At 34.0% G+C, this 23,382-nt stretch overlaps 1 protein-coding gene across 1 annotated transcript; it reads right to left on the bottom strand.

Annotated features, from left to right (window-relative positions):
• Nucleotides 1–1,375: 1,375 nt before the first annotated feature.
• On the bottom strand, nt 1,376–8,688 carry LOC100246367 (probable LRR receptor-like serine/threonine-protein kinase At3g47570). The gene is made up of 4 exons (XM_059740438.1): nt 8,583–8,688; nt 4,597–4,887; nt 1,901–4,477; nt 1,376–1,779 (listed from the first exon to the last, which is right to left on the bottom strand). The coding sequence occupies exons 1-4, from the start codon at nt 8,686–8,688 to the stop codon at nt 1,376–1,378; spliced, it is 3,378 nt and encodes a 1,125-aa protein (XP_059596421.1).
• Between the last annotated feature and the right edge of the window lie 14,694 nt (nt 8,689–23,382).

Here is a 23,382-nt window from a genome sequence, read left to right as displayed (position 1 = left end):
GATCCTATTTGGCATGTTATTTTTTAAAATCACCTTAGTCTATCTAGGTATCCCTAATTAATCAATTAATTGTCACATTTCCCCTAATTTAGTCAGTAGAGACCTTTTTAGGGCTTAGAGGGGTGCTACCTCCTAGAAGTACCATCCCAATAAATAACCTGATCCCCGGACCTAGACTTGGGTTTTTCAAAGACACGTTTTTCCAAAAATAATGGAGTCATTTTTTAGGGTTTTATTTCTTGTTTTATTTTCCCTTTAAAATAAAAATAAAATAAGTGGTGACTCCGAATTTTCTTTCTAAAAATTAATTTTTTCCAAATAAAAAAGCGAGTCTCGTTGATTGAGTGGGGACACACGTGAAAAATGCGAGTCCACACCTCAACTATCAATATACCTATGAAAATCAATAATTTTTTTTAATATTTTTCAATATATCCCTAAAATCCAACTCTCGATATAATAAAATGTAAAATTTTACAAAAGAAATTTTTTGTTGATTGTATCTTATTTTCCCTTTTTTTCATCCATTTTTTAAATTATGGAAGGATTATGATTGCAACCATATTTTCAAGGATTTGATTTGCTCATCTGAAATTTGAGTAATGATAAAAATCATTTTTCATAATCCAGTTTTCTTGCTCCAAATTCATCTCCATAGCATACAATTCTACCTACAAGTTTAGTCTGGGTTTGTACATAATTTGTAATTACTATTCATATTTTTATTTGGGTAGTACGTTTTTCAAGTAGTAGAATCATTAACAACTTAGAGGACTATTTTGAATATGAATTTGTTTGAATGGTTGGATTTTAGTATTTTTTTTTCTTTTTTCAAATGTCTCAATTGTTTCTAAAAATTTAATGAAATTGTGAAGAATTTACTCAAGTCAACAAGCAATTATGTTTTCATTTTATATTTAGAGAAAATTAATCCCACTTACAAATTAAATGTATGTCAACTAAAATTGTACTATAGACTATCAAGGCAAGAAAAAGAAATCCAGATGCTAAATTACTTGAGGACACAACAAGCTTTAACACATATTGCTCATTAAAACTGCATATATTTGGAAACTATGTTTCTATTGAAGATATACTTAAGAATGATACCTTGATTTTCATGGTCATTTGATCGACTGGTAGTTATGTTGAGATAATCTATTACCATGATTCCTTTAGTTTATGTTTGGGTCTCGGGAAGTATTAAGGAAAGAAAAAAAAATAGTATGGAAAATTATTTTCTCATAATTGGTTGTCTTATGGAAAATACCAAAGAAAATCAAACATATATACCCATGACATACATATACCTAATAGTGCCAAGGGTGTTGTTTTGTGTACTCTTAACCAGCTCCGACTTCCGACTTCCTTTGAACTATTGACATGAAGTATTGTGTAACACTTTGATGTTCTTAAATTCCATCCCATCTTTTGAAGTAATCCTTACATCAACAGTTTGATTTTGATCTTCTTGAGTTACTACCACATCTTTCATGTTGATCCTCTCCTCAGGTGAATCAGCTGTACATGCCAAAGCTAAAGCCATAAGTGAGGATAAATAGCTCAACTTTGTGGCAAGGTCTTCATTATCTCTTCTCAATAGATTGGCATCAACAACCTCTATCACTGAACTGGATAATGACTCCACCCAAGTCTTCAAGGTTACATCCCCAGTGAACATTTCATCCATAGGCTTCTTCCTTGCAAATACTTCCATAAGCAAGATCCCATAGCTATAAACATCGCCCTTTGTGGATACTATCCCATCTGAGCCATACTCTGCTTGCGTGTGATGTTAGTTTTGGTCATAAATTCAACAAAAAAATATAATAAAATAAGGTAGATACTAATTTTTTGTTTTTTTGTAGTAAATAGGCATATAAGTAGTGAGGAACTTTACCTGGTGCCATATAGCCTATTGTGCCCAAGGTCTTTGTTTGCTGCATAGACTCTGTTTCAGTTAAGAGTCTTGCAATCCCAAAATCAGCCACATGAGCAACCATGTTGTTATCTAACAAAACATTACTGGGCTTCAAGTCGCAATGCACCACAAGGCTCGAACAATCATGATGAAGATACTCCAATGCCAATGCTACATCAATCATAATATTTAATCTTTGGAAGAGATCCAAAAAATAGTTATGAGAATACAACCACTTATCAAGACTTCCTTTAGGCATATATTCGAGCACCAATGCTTTGAAATCAAGGTTTGAGCAACAGGTAATTATCCTGATAAGATTTCGGTGGCAGATCCCTTGCATCACTTCACATTCTGAATCGAAACTCCTCAAGGCTCCTTGGAATTCTAAATTGAAAACCTTTATAGCAACAGTTAAGCCATTAGATAATACCCCTTTGTATACCATGCCTAGGCTTCCTTTCCCAATCAAATTGTCTTCACCAAAGTCGTTTGTTGCATAAAGAAGTTGCTGCTGTGAAATTTTTTCATGTGCTCCAGGAAGCCATGAATCAATTGGAGCTGGTATTTCCGTGTTATCTTGTCTACGTATCCACAGAACAATGAAAGCCACTAAAGTTACTATTGATCCGACTGGTAGTAGAATATATTTCAAGATGAATGACTTTGTCTTCCATGATTGAGTGTGGTTGTTTTTATCACATGCTATGACTTGAAAATGAGGTGCTCCACATAAGGCTTCATTGAAGATGAACGATTCAGCAGTGAAATTTACGAAAGGTCCTCCATCCGGAATTTCTCCTTGTAGTTTATTGAAAGAAACATTTAGATGCTTGAGATAAATAAGGGCCTCCAATGACTTGGGAATGGTTCCAGATAAATTGTTCTGAGATAGATCCATGGATTCCAAGCTTAGCAAATCACCAAATTCTACAGGTATTGAGCCTTGTAGTTTGTTTTGGGACAAGCAAAGATTAACCAAATTTTGTAGTTCTCCCATCCTTCTTGGAATGTAACCTGAAATAAGGTTCTTTGACAGGTCCAATGTTGTAATGGACTTCATGTTTCCAACTTCGGGAGGTAGATTACCAGTCAAGAAATTTGAAGACAAGCTAAGAACCAACAAATCTCTAAGGCTCCAAAAGGACATAGGAATGTTGAAAGCTAACACATTGGAGTCAAGAGAGAGTTCTCGTAGCGCAGGAAGATCTCCAAAACAACTTGGGATTGATCCAGACAATTTGTTAGAACTCAAATGCAAGTATCCCAAGTTCTTCAAATGGAAAAGATCATTTGGAATGGATCCTTGTATTCTATTTCCAGCAATGTACAATCGTTGGAGCTTCTGTAGCTGTCCCAATGTAGTTGGAATCGACCCTGTTAAGTCATTAGCTCCCAGGTCCAGCCATATCAAATTGGTCAAATTACCAATTCCTGTGGGAATGGTTCCTCTGAAATGGCAGGCTGATGCTGTAAAACTTTCAAGAGCAACGGAAAGATTCCCTAGTGAATTTGGAAGAGTGCCTTTTAAAGGATTATAATCTATCCACAATGTTCTCAAAAATTTGCAATTTGTCAAAGAAGTAAGAAAACCAACCTCAGAGGTTAAGTGTTCATCAGTCAATTGATTGCCTGCAAGGTTGAGAACTTCAAGCTTCCTTAGGTTACTGAGATCTTTTGGCACATTACCAATGAAATAGTTGTCCGATATGTGTAGCCGGATAAGTTTTGACATATTTGAAATAGACACTGGAATTGTTCCACTGAATTCATTGCCTCCTATAAAAAGCCCTTCAAGATCTGGGAGCCAAGTGCTAATACTTGATGGAAGACCGCCTGAAAGGTGATTTTGCGCCAACGCAAGGGTCTGTAGTTTAGAGATGTTAAAAATATCTTCTGGTATCGTCCCTATAAGATTGTTGGACCCCAACTGAAGGAATTTTAAGGCCTTCAAATTACCAAATGAAGTTGGAATGGAACCTATGAGGCTATTGGTGCTTAGATAGATCTTTTTAAGCTTTGATAAGTTGCCAATATCTCTTGGTATGCTTCTTGTGAATTTATTGATTGATAATGACAGTAACAGGAGCTCTCCACATAAAAATAGAGTTGTAGGAAGTTGACCACTGAGATGATTCTGAGAAAGATAGAGCCCTTGGAGATTAGGAAGATGTTTACAAATATCCATTGGAAGACCCCCCGAAAGGCTATTATTAGTGAAATCAATCCTGTGCAATGAAGAGATATTGAAAATTTCGGCAGGAATAGGGCCATTGATTCCACTAGACGCTAAGTGCAAAATATTTAAATTTGAAAGAATCCCAATCTCTCTAGGAATTCCACCTGTCAATTTGTTATAACCAAGATATAATTCTTCAAGATCAGACAAACTCCCTAGGGCTTTTGGAATGCCTCCAGTGAATTGATTGATTGATAATTTTAGCACTCGAAGCTCTCGACAATGAGAAAAACTAGAGATTTCACCTTCTAGGTTATTTATTTCCAAATTCAAAAACCTTAACGAATAGATGTTGAATAGTGATTGAGGTATTTCTCCTGCAACACAATTAAAATGAGTGCATTGGAAAAATACTAATGCTTTGTTTATATCTTTGAAAGCTTGAGGGAAAGTGAGTGAATAAAAAGAAGAAAAAGAGAGGAAAGAAAAAGTGTACCTGTCAAGCTGTTATTCTGGAGAGATAAGCTCTGAAGCTCTACCAAATTACCAATTCCACTTGGTATGCTTCCCGTGAAATCATTATATGATAAGGAAATTCCTTGAAGCTTTATACATTGGCCTAAACCGGTGGGGACCTTTCCACTCAAATGATTTGATGAAAGATTAAGCTCCTTGAGCTTTAGATTGGTGTAGCATATATCCATGGGAAGACTCCCAGAGAGGCTATTATAGGAGAGACTAATGTTGAGCAAAGAAGACATGTTGAAAATGGTGGTTGGTATGGAACCTGTTAAGTTGTTCATTGGGAATGACAATATCTTCAGATTAAGAAGATTACTCATCTTCTTTGGAATTTCACCAATCAACTGATTATTGCCAAGATATAGCTCTTCAAGTTTTGATAAATTACAAATGGCTTCTGGAATACTTCCAACTAGTTTATTATTGAATAAATTCAGCTGTTGAAGCTCCTTGCACTTACCTAAAAAAAATGATTTGAAATATTATTGTCCTGAACATATAGACTATGTTTGGTTCCAGAAAGAGAATAAAACAAAAAAAAAAAAAATATATATATATATATATATATATATATATATATATATATATATATATATAAAAGAAAAATTAGTTTCTCATGATTGATTTGACTATAGAAAATAAGAACCATAATAAAATATAATTAAATTTAATTAAAATTTTATGTATTTTTAAATTATTAATTTCTTATATAGAAGGATTAAAATATGTAAATGAATTTGAAGAGACAAATAAAATCAATTTATTTACTTTAAATCTATTTCTTTTTATTTTAAATGAATTTGAAACAATATATAAAATTAATTTATTAATTTTAAATCTATTTTTTATTTTCCTTTTTATTTTTATTTTTTTAGTTTCTTTTTTATTTCCTTTCCCTCATTTTTTTTGGGAACCAAACATAGTCAAAGGTTTTGCCTGATTTGAAGAAAATACGAGGAAAAGAAAATAATGAGGAAAAATGGAGAAAAAAAAAAGAGTAAAGAAAAATAGAAAATATATTTAAAATCAATAGATTATTTATATGTTATTTCACTTGTTTTAACTATTCTATATAAAGATTAAATAATTTAAAAATAGATAAGTTTTAATTGATTTTAATTACATTTTATATATATATATATTTCATAATAAAAGCAGATATAAAAATTATTTTCTTTAATATTTTTTTCTTAATACTTTCTTGGAATCAAACATAACGATAATATTTAAAAGAGACACTAGAATTGAGCAAAACTTTTCATGAATAGCATTAATTTGGGGGAAAACATATCATGAATCACATATTGATGGTTGCCAATTAGGTAGCCTATATGAAGGTTTGAATTGTGTACTATAATGTCTCTTACTCTATTATATATTATCAAATAATTTGTGATGAAACTAACTATACAATTAACACAAATGTTAAGTATAGAAAATAATTAGCTAATTGACGATTTATATTTATTTTTTATTTGGAATATTAACAATAAAAATATCTACTATTGTTTGTCACAAATAAATATTATATTATAGCTTTAACTATATTATATTAAATTAAATTAAGTTATATATATATATATATATATATATATATATGAAATGATTTCATATCTATTAAATGTTTTATTTCATTTTAATGTATAATATATTTCCTCAAATTATGTTGTTTTTTGTTCAATAATTTAATTTTTTTTTGGATCAAAATTTTCTATATTTAAAATTATCTATCAAATGAAAGATGTTCTAATTTGTGTTTGGTATTACTTATTCTAAAATTTAAAATAAAAAATATTACAACCACTATGATTATGTTTACTTGAATTCATTCAAAATAGAAATTTTTTTTTTTTTTAAGAAATGATAAAAAATTAACTAATTTTTAAATTGTATAATAATTTATTTAATTATGAATTTTATATCAAACATGATCACAATAATTTAACATAAAATTTTAAAAAAAATTATTTAAATTATTATGGGCGTGAACATATAAACTATGTGTGGTTTTGGAGGAGAATAAAAGAAAGAAAAAAAAATATTAAAAGAGAATTGTTTTCTTATGATAGATTTTACTAAAGAAAATTATTTTCTCATGATAGATTTTACTAAAGAAAATAAGAACGAAAATGAAATATAATTAAAATTAATTAAAAATTTATGCATTTTTAAATTATTAAATCTTTATATAGAAGAATTAAAATAAGTAAATGAATTTGAATAAACATATAAAATCAATTTATTAACTTTAAATCTATTTTTTGATTTTAAATGAATTTGAAGGAACATATAAAATTAATTTATTAACTTTAAATCCATATATTTTTTTTCCATTTTTTTTTCTAAGTTTCATCTTTATTTTCTTTCCCTCATATTTTTTGGGAACTAAACATAGTTAAAGGTTTTACTTGATTTTAAAAAAATATGAGGGAAAGAAAATAGAGAGGAGAAATGAAAAATAAAAAAGTAAAGAAAAATAGAAAATAGATTTAAAGTCAATAGATTGTTTACATGCTATTTCAAACACATTTCACTTATTTTAAATTTTCTATATAAAGATTAAATAATTTAAAAATAAATAAGTTTTAATTGATTTTAATTATATATATATATATATATATATATATATATATATATATATATATATTCATAGTAAAATCAAATATAAAAAAAATTCTTTAATATTTTTTCCTTAATATTTTCTTGGAATCAAACATCTTGATAATATTTAAAAGAGACACTAATATTGAGGAAAACTTCTCTTAAGTCGCATTAATATGGAGGAAAACTAATCATGAATCACATATTGATGGCTGCCAAGCATTTGGGTTGCACATTTTGGTTTGATTGAATACAATTTGTAACCTATATGATGGTTTGAATTGTGTACAATAATGTTTCTTACTGTATAATATATTATCAAATAATTTGTGAAATTGACTATACACTTAACACAAATGTTGAGTATAGAATATAATTAACTAATTGATGTTTTATTTTTATTTTTTATTAGGAATGTTAACAACAAAAATATCTACTTTGTCGTAAATAAATATTATATTATAGTTGTAAATATATTATATTAAATTAAATTAAGTTTTATATATATGAAATTATTTGATATGTATTACATATTTGATTACATTTTAATCTACAATATACTTCCTTAAATTAAGTTTTTTTTTCAATAATTTAATTTTTTTTGGATCAAAATTTTCTAGATTTAAAATTATCTATCAAATGAAAAATGTTCTTATTTGTGTTTGGTAATACCCATTCTAAAATTTAAAACAAAAATTATTACAACTACTATGATTATGTTTACTTGAATTCATTCAAGAAAGAAAATAATAATTTTTAAGAAATGAAAAAAATATGAACTAATTTTTAAATTGTATAATAATTTATTTAATTAAAATAAATTTTATATCAAAATAAAGAGAATAAATTAAAATTTATCAATCTTTTAGATATTATACATAATCACAATAATTTAACAATCTAGTTACCAAATATTTAATTATTATTTTTAAAACTACAATTTATCAATTCCTCAATTATCTTTTATCACACCTTAATTGTTTTCCTTTCAACACCTTTGAAAGATGAAAATCATCATAATCCCAAACATGCCCCAAGATTGGAGAAGAAAATCATTTCTAATTAAAATCGGTTAAAACTTTTGTATTTTAAAATTATTTAATCTTTATATAAAAAAATTAAAATAAGTAAAATGAGTTTAAAACAAGATATAAAAATAATTTATTGGCTTTAAAATTATTTTTTATTTTCTTTCACTTGTTGTTTTCTTTTACTTTTCCTTTTTATTTATTTTTAATCTTTGCATTTTCTCTTAAATTTTTAGGAACCAAAAATGAATTGTCTTTATTGATGTTAAATATTGAAACAAAAAGCATGAGTATTGACTCATAAAGTAGACAAAATTTATGAGAATCTTACCAATATCCTTAGGAAGAGAGCCATGGAAGTAGTTATTACTAAGATCAAGCGAAACAAGAAATGAGAGGTTGCCGACTTGTGGCGCAATAGTTCCTTCAAGACCCATGTTAGAGGAATTGATTGCAGAAACTCTTTGTTGAGGAGCATTGCAAGAAATACCATACCAACTGCAATGAGAGCTTTTTGTAGACCAATTTGTTGCCAACATGCCTTGAGAATCATATGTGATATGGGCTTTCAAGGCAATAAGGGCAAACTCATCAACTAAAATGAAGGACAACACCATGGGTGTGAAGCAATGCACCCAAAAAAGCACTAAAACATAAGGTGTAAAAAGAAGCATCTTTTCTTGAGAAAGCAAAATGAAAAGGTAGTTGTGAAGGAGAGGATGAGGTTTATAAAAGCAAGGGTTAAGGAAAAGAGAGGGATTGGTGGGCAACAAGGAGAGTAATTGGTGGGCAACAAAGAAGCAAGACTTTTCTAACTCCCATACAATTAACAATTCCAGAGAGCCATTTTCTGCATGACCATTGACCAAACACAAAGTTTGACACTTCCTACACATCATCGAATGCATGGACTATGACCAGAGCTGATGCAACTGTCTCTCATTGGACATACTCAAAAAAATTCAACAGCATTTGCATGTGTCATGATGGAATTGGAGAAATGTAGGAAGAATGAAGAACCCCGGTGTTGCATGTGGTCCCTAAAATGAAAGAACACCGTCAGCCTCTTTTGGAGAAGTGGGTTAAGCCAGTCATGAAGGGGGAGCTACGGTGCAGTTTTCCAAAGGGGGGGCAAAAGAGCTAGCGTCGTGCAGTGACAAGTGCCGCCAATCACGGTGCCTTAGTCCTGATTCCATAGCAGACTCAACTCCCCTCGCATGTAGAGTTGTCTACCTTTTGTAATAATCCTTTTGCCTCCTCTTCATGCATAATTATTCTTAAAAGAACTTGTTTTCAGAGCAAATTCTAAAAAATAAACTTATTTTCTAAATTAGAAATTTTTTTTCTTTAAAAATAGTTACCTAATAAAGCCTAAAAGATGATTTCACATTTTCTTTTCCTTTTTCTCATACTTTTGTTTAGATTCTGACCAAATCTAAAAATAAATAATAATAATAATAATAATAATAATAATAATTGAAAATTTTGAAATTTATTAAATTAAAATACCATAAAATCAATATAAACTATTAATAAGAATATATTATAGGTTGGGGTAAGGAATCATAATTGTGGTAACATGCGTTACATGATTTAAAAGACTGGATTTAGGTTCCCAATTTGGACCTAAGTTAATGAATTGTTGTTAGCCAAGTTCATAATTACAACATAATGACAATTGTACACCCAAATGTTCCCTGAGGAAATAATTTTTAATATGCCCTCTAAGACACACCATTATAATAATTTAGTACCTAATTTTTTCTTTAAGTATTCAAGAAATTACTTCAAGAACTCTCTAAATTGTCTTTGATCTTCAAATCTTCTCATTGCAATTATCTTATTGATTATCGGACCCGCATTTTTCACATGTTGCCACTTAATAACGAAACTCTCGCTTTTATTGTGAAAATTTGATTTTTTTAAAAAATTTGGACTTACCACTTATTTTTGTTTTATTTTTAAAGACCCTAAGTTTGATTCCTTAAAAGGAAAAGTCGTCTCTGAAAAACAGAATTTGGGTCCGGAGATTAGGTTACCTATTAAGAAAATATGATGATAAGTCGTAATACCCCTCTAAACCCTAAAATTAAGTCTTTACTAATCAGTTAAGCTAACTATAACAATTGATTAGTTAATCTATGGATACCGAACAATAAACATAGTGTACAATGATCAAGATATGGATAGATGTATAATCAAATATATGAGGATAGAGGGCGTACCTGAGCAGCTAACTGAGTGCTTCTTAATTGAGTGTTTCATAAGAAATTATGTTAGTGCAAAACAGCAAGCGTAAAATATCTTATGCATGTCATAGAACGAAGCAAAATCAATTGATATTCAATCAAAAAATAAGATATGTTGGGCTCCACCAATACCGATTTATTTTTGTATAAATTAATTTTATAAATTTCATTTTCTTGATATTCATGGAGAATTAAGGAGCATAGGAATTTGGGGAAAATTCCATTATTCTACAATAACAGAATTTATTCATGTTTATTAAAAATCGAGAAAATAAAAAAATCAAGAAAAATAAAAGAATGCATGCCAAAAGGAAATTTGGCAACAAACAATTTATTAAAATCAGGAATTTTAAAAGAAATAGTTATGGAGATAAATTTATTGAATATAGGGTGTATAATCAGTTTTAACGTATGTAAGAAGGTACAGTTATAAACCAAGAATCCGCACAATTGGCAAAGGGACACGTGAGCTTGAAAATGGCACACCAAAGGTGGCCATGCAAACCCTGCAAGAGTGGGTCCTAGGGATGCCAAGGTGTTGTTGATTGCAGCTTCAGGGAAGAGTGTGAGCTCCACAAGTCTGCTATCCGTCATCCAACAAGTCTGTAATGCTGAGAAAAGTTTTTATCCTCCAAGTGCAGCAGCATGGCATAATGCTTCCAACAAGAGGAAAGTAGCAATACTCCAGCTTTGGGAACTTTTGAGCCTCATATTGAGAGTAGCCATAATGCCCTTTTATCTCTTGCAACCACTAAAGCACTTGCTCCAATCCTTTTGCACGCATCTTCAGACCAGTTTATCAACAGCTTGGATGATAAAGCCTTAGCCTTATACAATTTGATTTTTACTTCCAGAACTTTCTACTACTTCTGCTCTCCATGAAGAAGACCATCAGTTCATGGAAAGCTCGGAGAAGAACAGAAGGATCACCATTAGTGGATAACCCTCACTGCGAGAAACAAGAGCCCACTTCTGTTTCAAGTTATCATCACCACTAATGTCGCCATCAGCAAAACATTTCTCCAATGGTGGCAGAAATTCAAGAACATGGACATTAGATTGTGCATTCCAATCAGCAAACCAAACCGGAGCTCCTACACTTCAATGTAGCACACACTGCAGTGACCATGCATTCTTTTGAGAGACTGAAAATGCAGCCTGTTCTGGAGCCTTGTTGTCTTGAAGAATCTCTAAGAATTTGGCCATGCAGCCATGCAGAAGTGTAACCTTCTGTTATCTAACCTCCATACTAGGGTGTCTCAGCTACGTAAATTTTGGACTCTCATGTCAACTGTATTCATCCCAAAAATCACAAACAAGCTGCGCGCTTGGACCACCATAGTCAGCGATCAAGGTTTTGCATGGTGGAGGTCCGAACCTTGTTTGATCGAGTTTATACAAAGCTCCATACAGTGTAGTTCCATCATTTGCCTGTATTTGGATCATCTCTGGAGGCTCTTGATGCACTCACTCCACTCAGCATCACAGTCAGACCCACCGAGAACTGCATTGGCTATATCAGTAGCTTTAACACGGACTGGACAAAGAGACTTGATTATAGATCCAAGCATCTGAGTAGCAGTGATCGCTTTGCGGTAATTCTCGACTCAGATTCAGATGATGCTCTCTAAGGAATATTCGTCGTGCTTTCATCCAATGTTCTATTTGTGGATTCACCCACTTGTGTTTGATTTTCTCCCGATCTGGATGTTCTTGCGTGTGAAGCAGTTGAGGGCATGGATAGCTGAATATCTGAACCATTCACCAATGAACCCCCTTTTACTTTTGCATGCACCGGATCAGATTTCACAAGTGAAACATTTTTTGTTCTCTCCAACCTCCCATTCACAGTTTTTGCTCTTAATACCTGCACCTTGACCAAATTCCTAGCATCTAAATATTGGGTTCCAGTAATAGGTAAGGTTGTGGCAGTAAGTTGAATGGGGCTTGGCAAAGGACTTAGTCCAGAAACTGCATGGGTGACAGTCCCAGGTGGGCCCACCTGTGGATGAGATGAGGTAGCAGTGTAGCACAACAGTGGGGAAATCCTTGGTGCAACAGGAGGGACTGTCTGATTGGAGAAAGCAGGACCCATGCCATTGAACAATTCTCCTGCTAAGAGTCCTGGGTACAAGTAAGAAGGGAAACCTCACCATTGTTGAGCAAAACAACGTCTCCATCTGTGTGAATTTTTTTTAGGTCCATGGTAAAGATAGCCTCTTGCAAATTACCGAGGAAGGAATCCATGACTAGAGCACCCGATGTCATTTAAACACCAATTAAACTGAAATTAGGAGACGTGCACTTCTTTGTGGATTTAAACATCAGCTGTGCCAGATAATTGAGGAAAGCCAAGGATCCCTTTTGATCGACATTTCCATTGTGAATGTCTTCGTTCACACATTTCAAGTTCTTGTGCTGAAACTTCTGTAATGTCAGACTCCATTCAACCATATGTATTTGCAATGATCTTGTGAAGGTTTTGAACTTGGATGTACTGCGAAGAAGATCAGTCATCAGAGTTCTCGTCTAGGACCCAACTCTACTAGATTCACTTTACTGGGTTGACCCAACAACTTTCCTGATTCCTCAACAGTTTCATCACAATTCTCAGCATAAACACCCACATGATCTACAGCTTCATATGTTATACCAGTGCTTGATGTGTCAAACTCTAGACGTATGCAGGAATGATCAGGCTCCAGTGTATGCAACTCTTGCTGAACTGTAAAATTGACTTCTATATTCAAAGATAACAGTTATTCGAAGAATGGACACAGGACTTATATCATCTTCATCTCGGAGTAATAAATTTAACTCAGGCCACACTAAGGTGGTGTTTGTTTTTTGGCTGAATAGAAAAAGCCAAATATTTTGGCTTTTTCTATTCAGCTAAAAGTACCTTATTGATACTAACCAACATAATTAAAGTGAACTTATTATCAATAAGTTTAGTTTAATGATATTGGTTGATGTCAATGAGTTACTTTTAACTGAATAGAAAAAAGCTAAAATACTTGGTTTTTTTTTATTAAGCCAAAAAACAAACACAACCTAATTCTCTCCAAGCAGCAAATCATCTTTATGCACCGATCGTCATCGCCAAGACCAACTGGAATAAGGCATTTTGCTCCTTGCTCGCTTAGTAGTTCAGATTTCAGAAGATGCTAAAATACAATCCTGAGTTCACATTGCTCTCTCTATCATCTTCTTCATCAATGTACTTGAGTTGGAGTGGCTCCTTACATGGGTGGTTTCTCTCTGGAACACGGAGACATGTGACATGCGCTAAATGGAAGCTCCATCACCACAAACAATTCAGGAGAACTGCTTATACTCTGAAAAACAGGATGCTCTTCTCTACCACCCATTGTTTCAACACCTTTATTTGCTGAGGCCGCCTATCTGCTTTCACAAAGTAGAAGTCATACAGTAGAGTATCCTCAACTTGCCTAATCAGAAATTCTTTCTTCCATGTTGCCAAGATACCCTTGGGAAGTACAACAAGAGGTCTGGCTTGGGAAGACATAGCTAGGAAACTCTGCATGAAACTGATGATCATGAAAGTTTTCCAAGACCCTGGAGCATGAATCAGAATGCCACCCCAGGGATTTTCTGCCACCAAGTTGCTTATCAGAAAATTGAAGCCCTCCATTTGATGGGGGTTCATTTGCATGTTTTGCCTTATCTCCCATTCTGGTGTCCACTTTCCTGGTTATCTATGACTGGTTTGGATTTCCCGAAAGTTTCTAGCTTTGCTGATCATGAAGGTGCCTCGCATTGCTTGTCCCCAAGGGGGGATTCAATGATTGCCCGTAATGAGTAATGAGTTCCCCAAAATAGAATATAATTATTGTCAGCCTTACAATACTACTCTCTTAAAATTTTCTGTTCGCTCAACAGTAATAGCTCAGCCCACCAATGTCAAAAGACTTTTCCGGGCAATGTTTACAATGTTATCCAAATCAATAACAAGTGTATATAATAAATATACAAATAAAAAAAGTAAGTAAAAAATTGGAACTCACAAATAAGGTTGATCAAGGCTAAAATTTGACTTTATGTCCTTAAGACGAATTTCTCCCGCTCAAGTGTTTACGGTTTATTGACAATTGTCTTCTAAAATGCAACAATTAGTTTCTTGTAATAGTAGCACTTTAAATCACAAGAAACAACAAATCACTTAGTTATTTGTACTCTTTTGTATATCAAATATTTGGTAAAAAAGATAAATGACTAAACTTGAAGTTAGGGAGGACTTGAATGACAAGAAATGAGAAAGAGTGTCATGGGGGGCTATTTATAGATTTGAAGGTGACTTATTAGAAGAGATGTGTCTTTAAAATACTAGACACATCCTTTGAAGGGTTGTGTCTTAAGACATCAAACACATCCTTTGGAATAGGTTTCGTCTTTTAAATACAAAATACATTCTTTAAAATAAGTTGTATTTATTAAGAAATAACATGTCTTCAAAGGAAAAAAAATAATATCCTTTATAAAAATTCCAACATACAAGGCAAAAACTACTTTCTTCCTCCAGTCTGGGTACTATACAAATCTGTTTTTATCACTGAATTCTGTCATAACAGTAGCTGCATTTAACTTTTTGTCCATTGTATTCTACAAAAGTGCATGCTCACATTGTCTTGCTGCTACTTCATCCACCTCCCTGGAATTTTCTCCACTTATAATTTCGCCCATTGGATAATCAGATGATCCCATACTCTGCAAGCCCCTCTTGAGTCTATCAGTTTTTACAAAACAAATGCTGCCTGTTGTGGGTTGAAGTTGTTGCATATCTGAAGAATTTCTGAATTCCTTTATTGATTTTTTAGGTACACACCATACACATATATATACACAAATGACTTAATAAGAAGATATCAATCTAGCTTGATTCTCTCCTAAAATTAGGAAACTGAATCATCCTAAATGATCTCTCCTTTTTTATTCCTAAAACAACTTTCCTAAATTAAGAACCCTAACTTTGAATGCCAAATTTCAACACTCCCCCTCAAGCTGGAGAATATATATCATATAATCCCAGCTTGCAAGTTAAGTCTTCGAAGTTAGGCCTAGGTAAAGCTTTGGTGAGGATGTCTGCGGTTTGGTGCTTGGTAGGAACATAGTTCAATTTAACAGTCTCACTAGCCACCTTCTCTGTGATGAAGTGTCTGTCAATCTCAACATGCTTGGTCTTATCATGATGCACGGGGTTCTTTGCTATGCTTATAGCTGCCTGATTATCACACATCATCAGAATTGGAGATGAACTTGTTTGTCCCAGTTCACTAAGAACCCTTTTTATCCAAATCCCTTCATAGATTCCCTGTGCAAGAGCTCTGTACTCAGCTTCTGCACTACTTCTGGCTACAACTGATTGCTTCTTACTCCTCCAGGTAACAAGATTTCCCCAGACAAAAGAATAATATCCAGAAGTGGATCGCCTGTCAATGATGTTTCCTGCCCAATCCGCATCTGAGTATACTTTAATGTCACGGTTCTCTGTCTTTCTGAAGAATAGACCTTTCCCTGGTGTCATTTTTAAATATCTAAGAATCCTGTAGACTACTTCCATGTGTTCCTCAGTGGGGTTATGCATGAATTGACTTACAGCACTCACTGCAAAGCCAATATCTGGCCGAGTGTGTGAGAGATAAATCAAGCACCCGACAAGCCGCTGATATCTCCCCCTGTCTACCGGTGTACTTTCTTTCTCGATACCAAGTTTCTTCTGACTATCCATAGGAGTATCAATTGGTTTGCATCCAAGCATACCGGTCTCCTTAAGAAGATCGAGTATGTATTTTCTTTGAGAGACTACAATTCCCTTCCTTGATCTAGCCACTTCCATACCAAGGAAATATTTCAAATTTCCAAGGTCTTTAACTTCAAACTCTTCTGACAAATGCTTCTTCAACTTCTGTAATTCCTCCATATTATTCCCAGATAGAATAATATCATTGACATAGACTATCAATATGGCCATTTTCCCGGCATGAGACTTCTTGACAAATAGAGTATGATCAGCCTGACCTTGTTTGTAACCCAGCTTCAGGACTGCTTTTGTGAATCTATCAAACCAGGCTCGGGGAGATTGTTTAAGGTCGTACAAGGATTTTTGGAGTTTGCAAACCTGATTCTTTGCCATACTTTCTTCGAAACCAGGTGGTATTTCCATGTAGACTTCCTCTTCTAGGTCACCATTAAGAAACACATTTTTTATGTCCAGTTGTTGCAAGCACCAATCTTGATTGACAGCCAATGAGAGAAGAATCTTGATAGTGTTCAGTTTTGCAACAGGAGCAAAAGTTTCCTGATAGTCTATCTCATAGGATTGTGTAAACCCTCTAGCTACCAAACGAGCCTTGAATCTCTTGAATGATCCATCTGCTTTGTATTTTATGGTGAAAATCCACTTGCACCCCACGGGCCTCTTCCCAAACCGGCAAATCTGTGATAGTCCACGTCCCATTCTTCTCAAGTGCATCAATCTCATCTTGTACTGCCTTCTTCCATTCTGAAATTTTGAGTGCCTCTTGTATTGTGTTGGGAACCTTAGTATCATCAAGAGAAGTAGCAAATGCTCTGTAAGATGGTGATATCCCTTCATACGTAACATAATTCCCAATTGGATAATATGTACATCTCCTAACACCCTTCCTCAATGCAATCGGCAGAGTAGAATCATCAATGCTAGGAATTAACACCTCTCCAGCCCTATCCTCACCTATGTTCTCTTCAGGAAGACTTGAATTGGAGTCAATATATTGGCCACATGTTGACTGTGATTCGTGCTCTAATTCCTGTCTTTTCCTCCTCCTGATGTAAACTTGTAAGTTCTCATTAGCAAGTTTTGGGGCTATAGGTTGAATAGGCATGGGAGACTGGATGGTCACGGGAGAAGGAACATTTGTGTGTTGGGCTGGCTGGACTAATGACGGCATGGGTGTGGACAACTCAGTGGGCACAAATTGGGAAGGATTTGGTGACTCTGAGTGAAAAGAAGGTACACTCTCAAGAAGAGACTCCCAAACTTGATGTTCATTCATGCTCTCCCCCTGAACATGAGATTTGGGATAGAAGAAGACATGTTCAAAGAAAGAGACGTCCATGGTGGTGTAAAATCTTTTGTTGGTTGGAGAATAGCAGTTGTACCCTTTTTGGGTTGGAGAATACCCTAGGAAAATGCACTTATTGGCTCGAGGAGCAAATTTGCTACGATTTTGAGGATACACATGAACGAATGTCGTGCAACCAAATACTTTGAGTGGTAAATCAGAAGAGGCTGCACGGGTGTGAGGAAATTGTTTTAAGAAAAGTTGACGTGGGGATTGAAAGGTAAGCACCCTGGATGGCATACGGTTAATCAAATAGGTAGCTGTGAGAATAGCTTCCCCCCAGAAATAGTTTGGAACATTAGAGGAAAACATAAGGCACCGGGCAACTTCCAAGAGATGTTTATTCTTGCATTCAGCCACCCCATTTTGTTGTGGGGTGTCAACGCAAGAACTTATGTGGATAATGCCGTGATTTTGAAGATAAGTACTAAGACTACTAGTAAAGTATTCCTTTGCATTATCTGACTTGAGGACTTGAATTTTGGAATTGAATTGATTTTGAACCATAAGATTGAAGGTTTGAAAAATGTGCCCGACCTCTGACTTTTCTTTCATAAGGAAAACCCATGTTACCCGTGTATGATCATCAACGAATGTCACAAACCATCGAGTGCTAGAAATATTTTTTATCCGAGAGGGACCCCACACATCACTATGTACTAGAGAGAAAACAGTCGAAGGTTTGTATGGGATTTGAGGATATACTGTTCGAGTATGCTTTGCAAACTGACAAATTTCACAGTGATAAGATGCTGGATTTTTATTGATAAATAATTTGGGAAACAATTTTGCAAGGTAAACAAAGCTAGGATGACCAAGGCGATAGTGTAACATTATAATCTCACTATCTTTATTGACCTTAGAATTTGACACAGAATTGAAAGACTCTAACATACTATGAGACTGTACGCAACTTGCTTGAGAGACTTGGTTTGAGAATTGGCCACATGAGAGGAGGTAGAGCCCGGAACACAGTTCAGCACTGCCAATCATCTTCCCCGATTTCAAGTCCTAAAAAACACACGAGTTTGGATAGAATTTAGTAACACATTGGAGAACACGAGCCAATTTGCTAATGGACAAAAAATTACAATCCAAGTTTGGAACATGGAGGACAGAGTCAAGATATAAGTCTTTAGTAAGTTTTATAGAACCTGTCCCGGCAATTTGTGACTTTGAACCATCAGCAATATGGACAGATGAATGACCATTACTTGGCTTGTAATTTTGAAGAATGGCAGCATCTCCTGTCATGTGATCAGAAGCACCTGTGTCCACTATCCACGGCTTCATTCCTCCTCGATTAGCAGTGAGGGTTATCCCGGTAGTACTGCCACTGCCAACTTGGCTTAATAGTTTCTGTAGCATCTCCATCTGCTCTTTGTTGAATGGACTCGGCTCGGGAACAGATGTGCTCTCAGAGTTGGCAGCCACATGTGCTCTGCCATATCTATCAGACCGTGGCTTTGGTTTCCAATCAGCCAGTTTGCCATGAAGCTTCCAGCAAGCCTCCTTATAATGGCCTGGTTTCTTACAATAATCACACCAAGGCCTATCCCGTTTCTGACGATCTCCACCACTACTATTAAATGACCGAGCAGCAAGGGCAGAGGCATCCAATGTTGGGGCAGGTTGCTCTTTGGATCCCATCATCACTTTCTTTTTACTTTCTTCACGCCTAACCTCTGAAAAAGCCTCCTTGAGACTTGGAAGGGGTTTAATGCCCATGATTCGGCCTCTAACATCATCCAATTCCCTGTTTAGTCCTAGGAAAAACTTGAACAGTCTCTTTTGTTCCAAAATTTTCCTGTATGTTGCTGCATCATCCGAACATTTCCATGAGTGAGTCTCGAATAAGTCAAGTTGCTGCCAATACCTTGTGAGTGTGTTGTAATACTGAGTAACTGACTACTCTCCTTGGCGGAAGTCATGTAAGGCTGATTCAACCTGAAAAAGTTCTGAAGTATTTTCAGAACTTGAGTAAGTTTCTTTGGCTGCATCCCAGATGTCCTTTGCAGTCCTAAACAGCAAAAAATTTTCACTTATGTCATTGTTCATGGAATTGATAAGCCATGACATGATCATGCTGTTTTCAATCTTCCACTTCCTGAAACCCGGTTCTGTAGTTTCTGGCATAGCTGCTTCTCCAGTGAGGTACTCATCCTTTCCTTTACCGCAAATGAACAGCAACACAGATTGTGACCACTGTAAATAGTTATGGCCATTTAATTTGTGTCCTGTGATGAGAATAGGAGAGGAATCACTACCACCAAGGTTTGGAATTTCAGATCTGCCCCCTGATTCTGGTGACGTGACGCTGGATACTTGTGATGATGCCATTCCATATTTTTTCATGGACCGGAAAGGTAGAAGAACACTTCCCAAGGCACGTGCAGGGATTGGAGTTGAGAAAAAAATAGCCGGAGTACGCCGGAAAAACTGATCGGAGGGCCCGCGGAGGCAAAAGAACCCCAAAAGAGGCACGTGCAGGGCTCGGATGGCAGAAACAGGTAAGAAGGGTGGCTGGTCGGCGTCAAGCGAGCCTGGAGGAGGAAGCGCGTCGCCGGAAAGTGGCTCACGCGCCCTCGCGCGCCGGCTCGTGAGATGCAGTCGCCGGCCGGAAAAACGCGCGTGGACGGCGCGTGGATGCTTTTCTGGCTCCGGTGCTTTGGGAAAAATTGGAGATCTCCTCCAGGCGGTCCTTGCGGTGTAGAAAAAAACCGTCGCCGGAAAAGTTCGTTGGAAAAGTTTGCCGGAAGAGTTCGCCAGAAAAGTTGCCGACGGTGAATGTTTTCTGACGACGATTCAACCGACCGGAAAGCGTTTTCTCCCTTGGCTCTGAGAACAGGGACTGATGACCGGAATGAGAGATGGCCAGAGAGATTTGGCCGAAATGAATGATGGCCTAAATAAGAGGTGGCCAGAAGGGATTAGGGTTTCAAAAAACTGGCTCTGATACCATGAAGAATTTCTGAATTTCTTTATTGATTTTTTAGGTACACACCATACACATATATATACACAAATGACTTAATAAGAAGATATCAATCTGGCTTGATTCTCTCCTAAAATTAGGAAACTGAATCATCCTAAATGATCTCTCCTTTTTTATTCCTAAAACAACTTTCCTAAATTAAGAACCCTAACTTTGAATGCCAAATTTCAACAATATCCTTGGGAACATTAACTGGGCATGCTTTAAGCTTCATGGAAACTTTGGGAACAAAGTAGATTCCACTAAACACTTTGCTTTTTTCCCCTCCTCTGGCTCTCCCACTCCTCTGCTCTTTTCCTTTGCTTACTCTCCCTCTCATCGCCTACTTTCTTGCCATCCAAGCCTCCTCTGCACCTCTCCAAAAACCTCAGAATATCTTCCTCTGTCACCCTCCTACGTGTCACTGCTGCAGACCCAAAATGAGGGTTCTACATTATTATTATAATTAAATTTTTTAAAGATAATTATCCTATAATAATTATCATTTATTTTAATTATTATAATTAATTAAGACAATTATAATATTTATTCCTCTACAATAATAAACTCAATTCATGTCCTCTAACTTTTCAAATTGTGGTTTGTGCCTTCATAATTGTTCCTCCTCTATATGTGACAACACTATTATAAAATAGGTCACTTTCAAGTTTAAATTTGGGGGAAGGGGGTGTCAAGAGTGGGCAGGAGAATTTCTCTTACCTTCCTTGCCCACCCAACCTTATTTAATTTTTAAATTATTTTTTAAAAGATAAAAATTATAATTATATTAAAATAATATAATTTAAAAATAAATACTATTAATTTATAATTTATTTATATAAGAATTGAATTTTTCATTCTTCCTTAGTTAAAAATTGAAAAATAAAAAATATTAAATTATTTTTATTTAATTATATATATGTACTTGAATGGGACAATACAATACCTAAACCTATCCCACTAACACCAAAGTTTTAATAAAATTCTCAAACATTAAAAGTATGAAAGGGTGTTTGTAAAGTAAAAAAAGACTAAAATAAATAAATAAAGGTGCTTGGACACACTATTTTTTTTATTTTGGGCTTTGAGGCCAAAATAACTAAGACTTGGAGTTTCGTTTCAAGTATGAGCTTGCTTGATTAGCTTATTTTTTTAAATCATATTATATTAATTAATTCCATATTTTTAGTATCACCAATCTTAAATTCATTAATATATTTTATGAAAGAATTATTCCTCATATTTTCAAATTCTTAATTTGAAGTATTCACAAGAAATCTAAGCTATCTTAAATATTTGATTAAAAAATTCAATTTGACTTCAAACTTGTTGATTACTATATATGTTAATTTGATGAGATTACAACTTTTTGTTTATAAAAATAAAACCATAGTTAGCATTGCCATCCTGATTTTATTTTCAGGAAAAGTTGCTTCTTTGACAAATCAATTTTAAATATTATCCCAAAAGCTAATCTTCATTCAATTTTATTTTATTCTTTTGTAATGACATTGTACTGGTTTTTTTTTTTTTTTTTTTTTTTTTTTTGCCAATTTGAGATTTTAATTCTCACATATTAAAAATAAAAAATTAAAATTGTAGGACTTCTCAAAATTGTTCAAATTCAATTATAAACATTGATCATGTCATATCTCTAATTGAGTAAAGAAAACACCCTTTTTGCTCCATTTTTTAAAACAATTGATTGTTATCAATTTATATTAGATTCTTTTGAAAAATAAAACATATTTGAAAAAAGAAAGTCATATTTGAATATGATTTCCCTAACTTTTTAATTATTATATGTCATGATTTTGAAATAAGTCAAATCCAACTATGCATATGTGTTAAGTATAGTTAATTTGCAATTAGAAACTTTGTTTATTATACTATGAAGTTTGTTATTAAATATTGTTATCTTTGTAAATTAGTATTATATATGAAACAAAGTTCAAAGTTATTAGTTATAATCTGAGAGCCTTTTATAGTTATTTCATTTAAATTTTATATTTTATTTCTATATCATAACTTAGTATTAGTGCTTTCTTAACTAATATAAATGGCAATTGATCAACTCAATCTTACCGCTACTTCGATCTCATCCATTGAAACCTCATCAATTAACTTGCAACTAGTACGATATTCAATGGTATCAACTACGATTCCTTTCTCCTCTAACTTGAATCCTATTTCAATCAAGCTTGATAGGAACAACTATGGCTTTTGGAGATCTCAAATTCTTCTAGTAGTAAGAGCATACAAACATGATGGCTTTCTCTCTAGAACCAAAATTTGTCCACTACAATCCATTGAAAAATTGGATATTCAATTCAGTAATTCCAAACCTTGAATATGAAAACTAGATTGTGTCTTTATCTATTTCTCATGAGTTGGTTAATGTCATCCATCTCTAAATCAATGTTTGGACTTATTGTTTGCTGCATCAACTCTATTGATATTTGGTCTACCCTGAAAAGGCTTTTCATCTAAGAATCTAAAGCAAGAACCATGCAACTCCATTATATTTTGCAATCTTGCAAGAAAAGGTTTCCTCGATATCAATGACTATGTTCTTAAAATGTGAAACATAGTTGATATTCTCTCAGCTTTTTGAAAAATTATTTCAAATGGTGATTTTACTCTCTAAATTCTTGGACGTCTCAGATTAGAATATGATTCTATAGTAATGAACATCACCTCAAGAAGTGACAACATCTCCTCACAAGAAGTGACAACACCTCTTTACAAGAAGTGCAAATCCTCCTCTAGAGCCAAGAACTATGT

Source organism: Vitis vinifera, chromosome 10, assembly GCF_030704535.1.
Source record: "Vitis vinifera cultivar Pinot Noir 40024 chromosome 10, ASM3070453v1".
Taxonomy (NCBI): domain Eukaryota; kingdom Viridiplantae; phylum Streptophyta; class Magnoliopsida; order Vitales; family Vitaceae; genus Vitis; species Vitis vinifera.
Note: the sequence above shows the minus strand (reverse complement) of the source record. Positions and strands in the feature narration are given on the sequence as shown.

Excerpts from the sequence above, each read along its gene's own strand:
- LOC100246367 (XM_059740438.1), bottom strand. The coding sequence starts at position 8,688 with ATGGGTCTTGAAGGAACTATTGCGCCACAAGTCGGCAACCTCTCATTT. Across the intron at positions 4,478-4,596 it reads CCAGAATAACAGCTTGACAG|GAGAAATACCTCAATCACTA; the intron begins GTACACTTTTTC and ends ATTGTGTTGCAG. Across the intron at positions 1,780-1,900 it reads AATAGGCTATATGGCACCAG|AGTATGGCTCAGATGGGATA; the intron begins GTAAAGTTCCTC and ends ACACGCAAGCAG.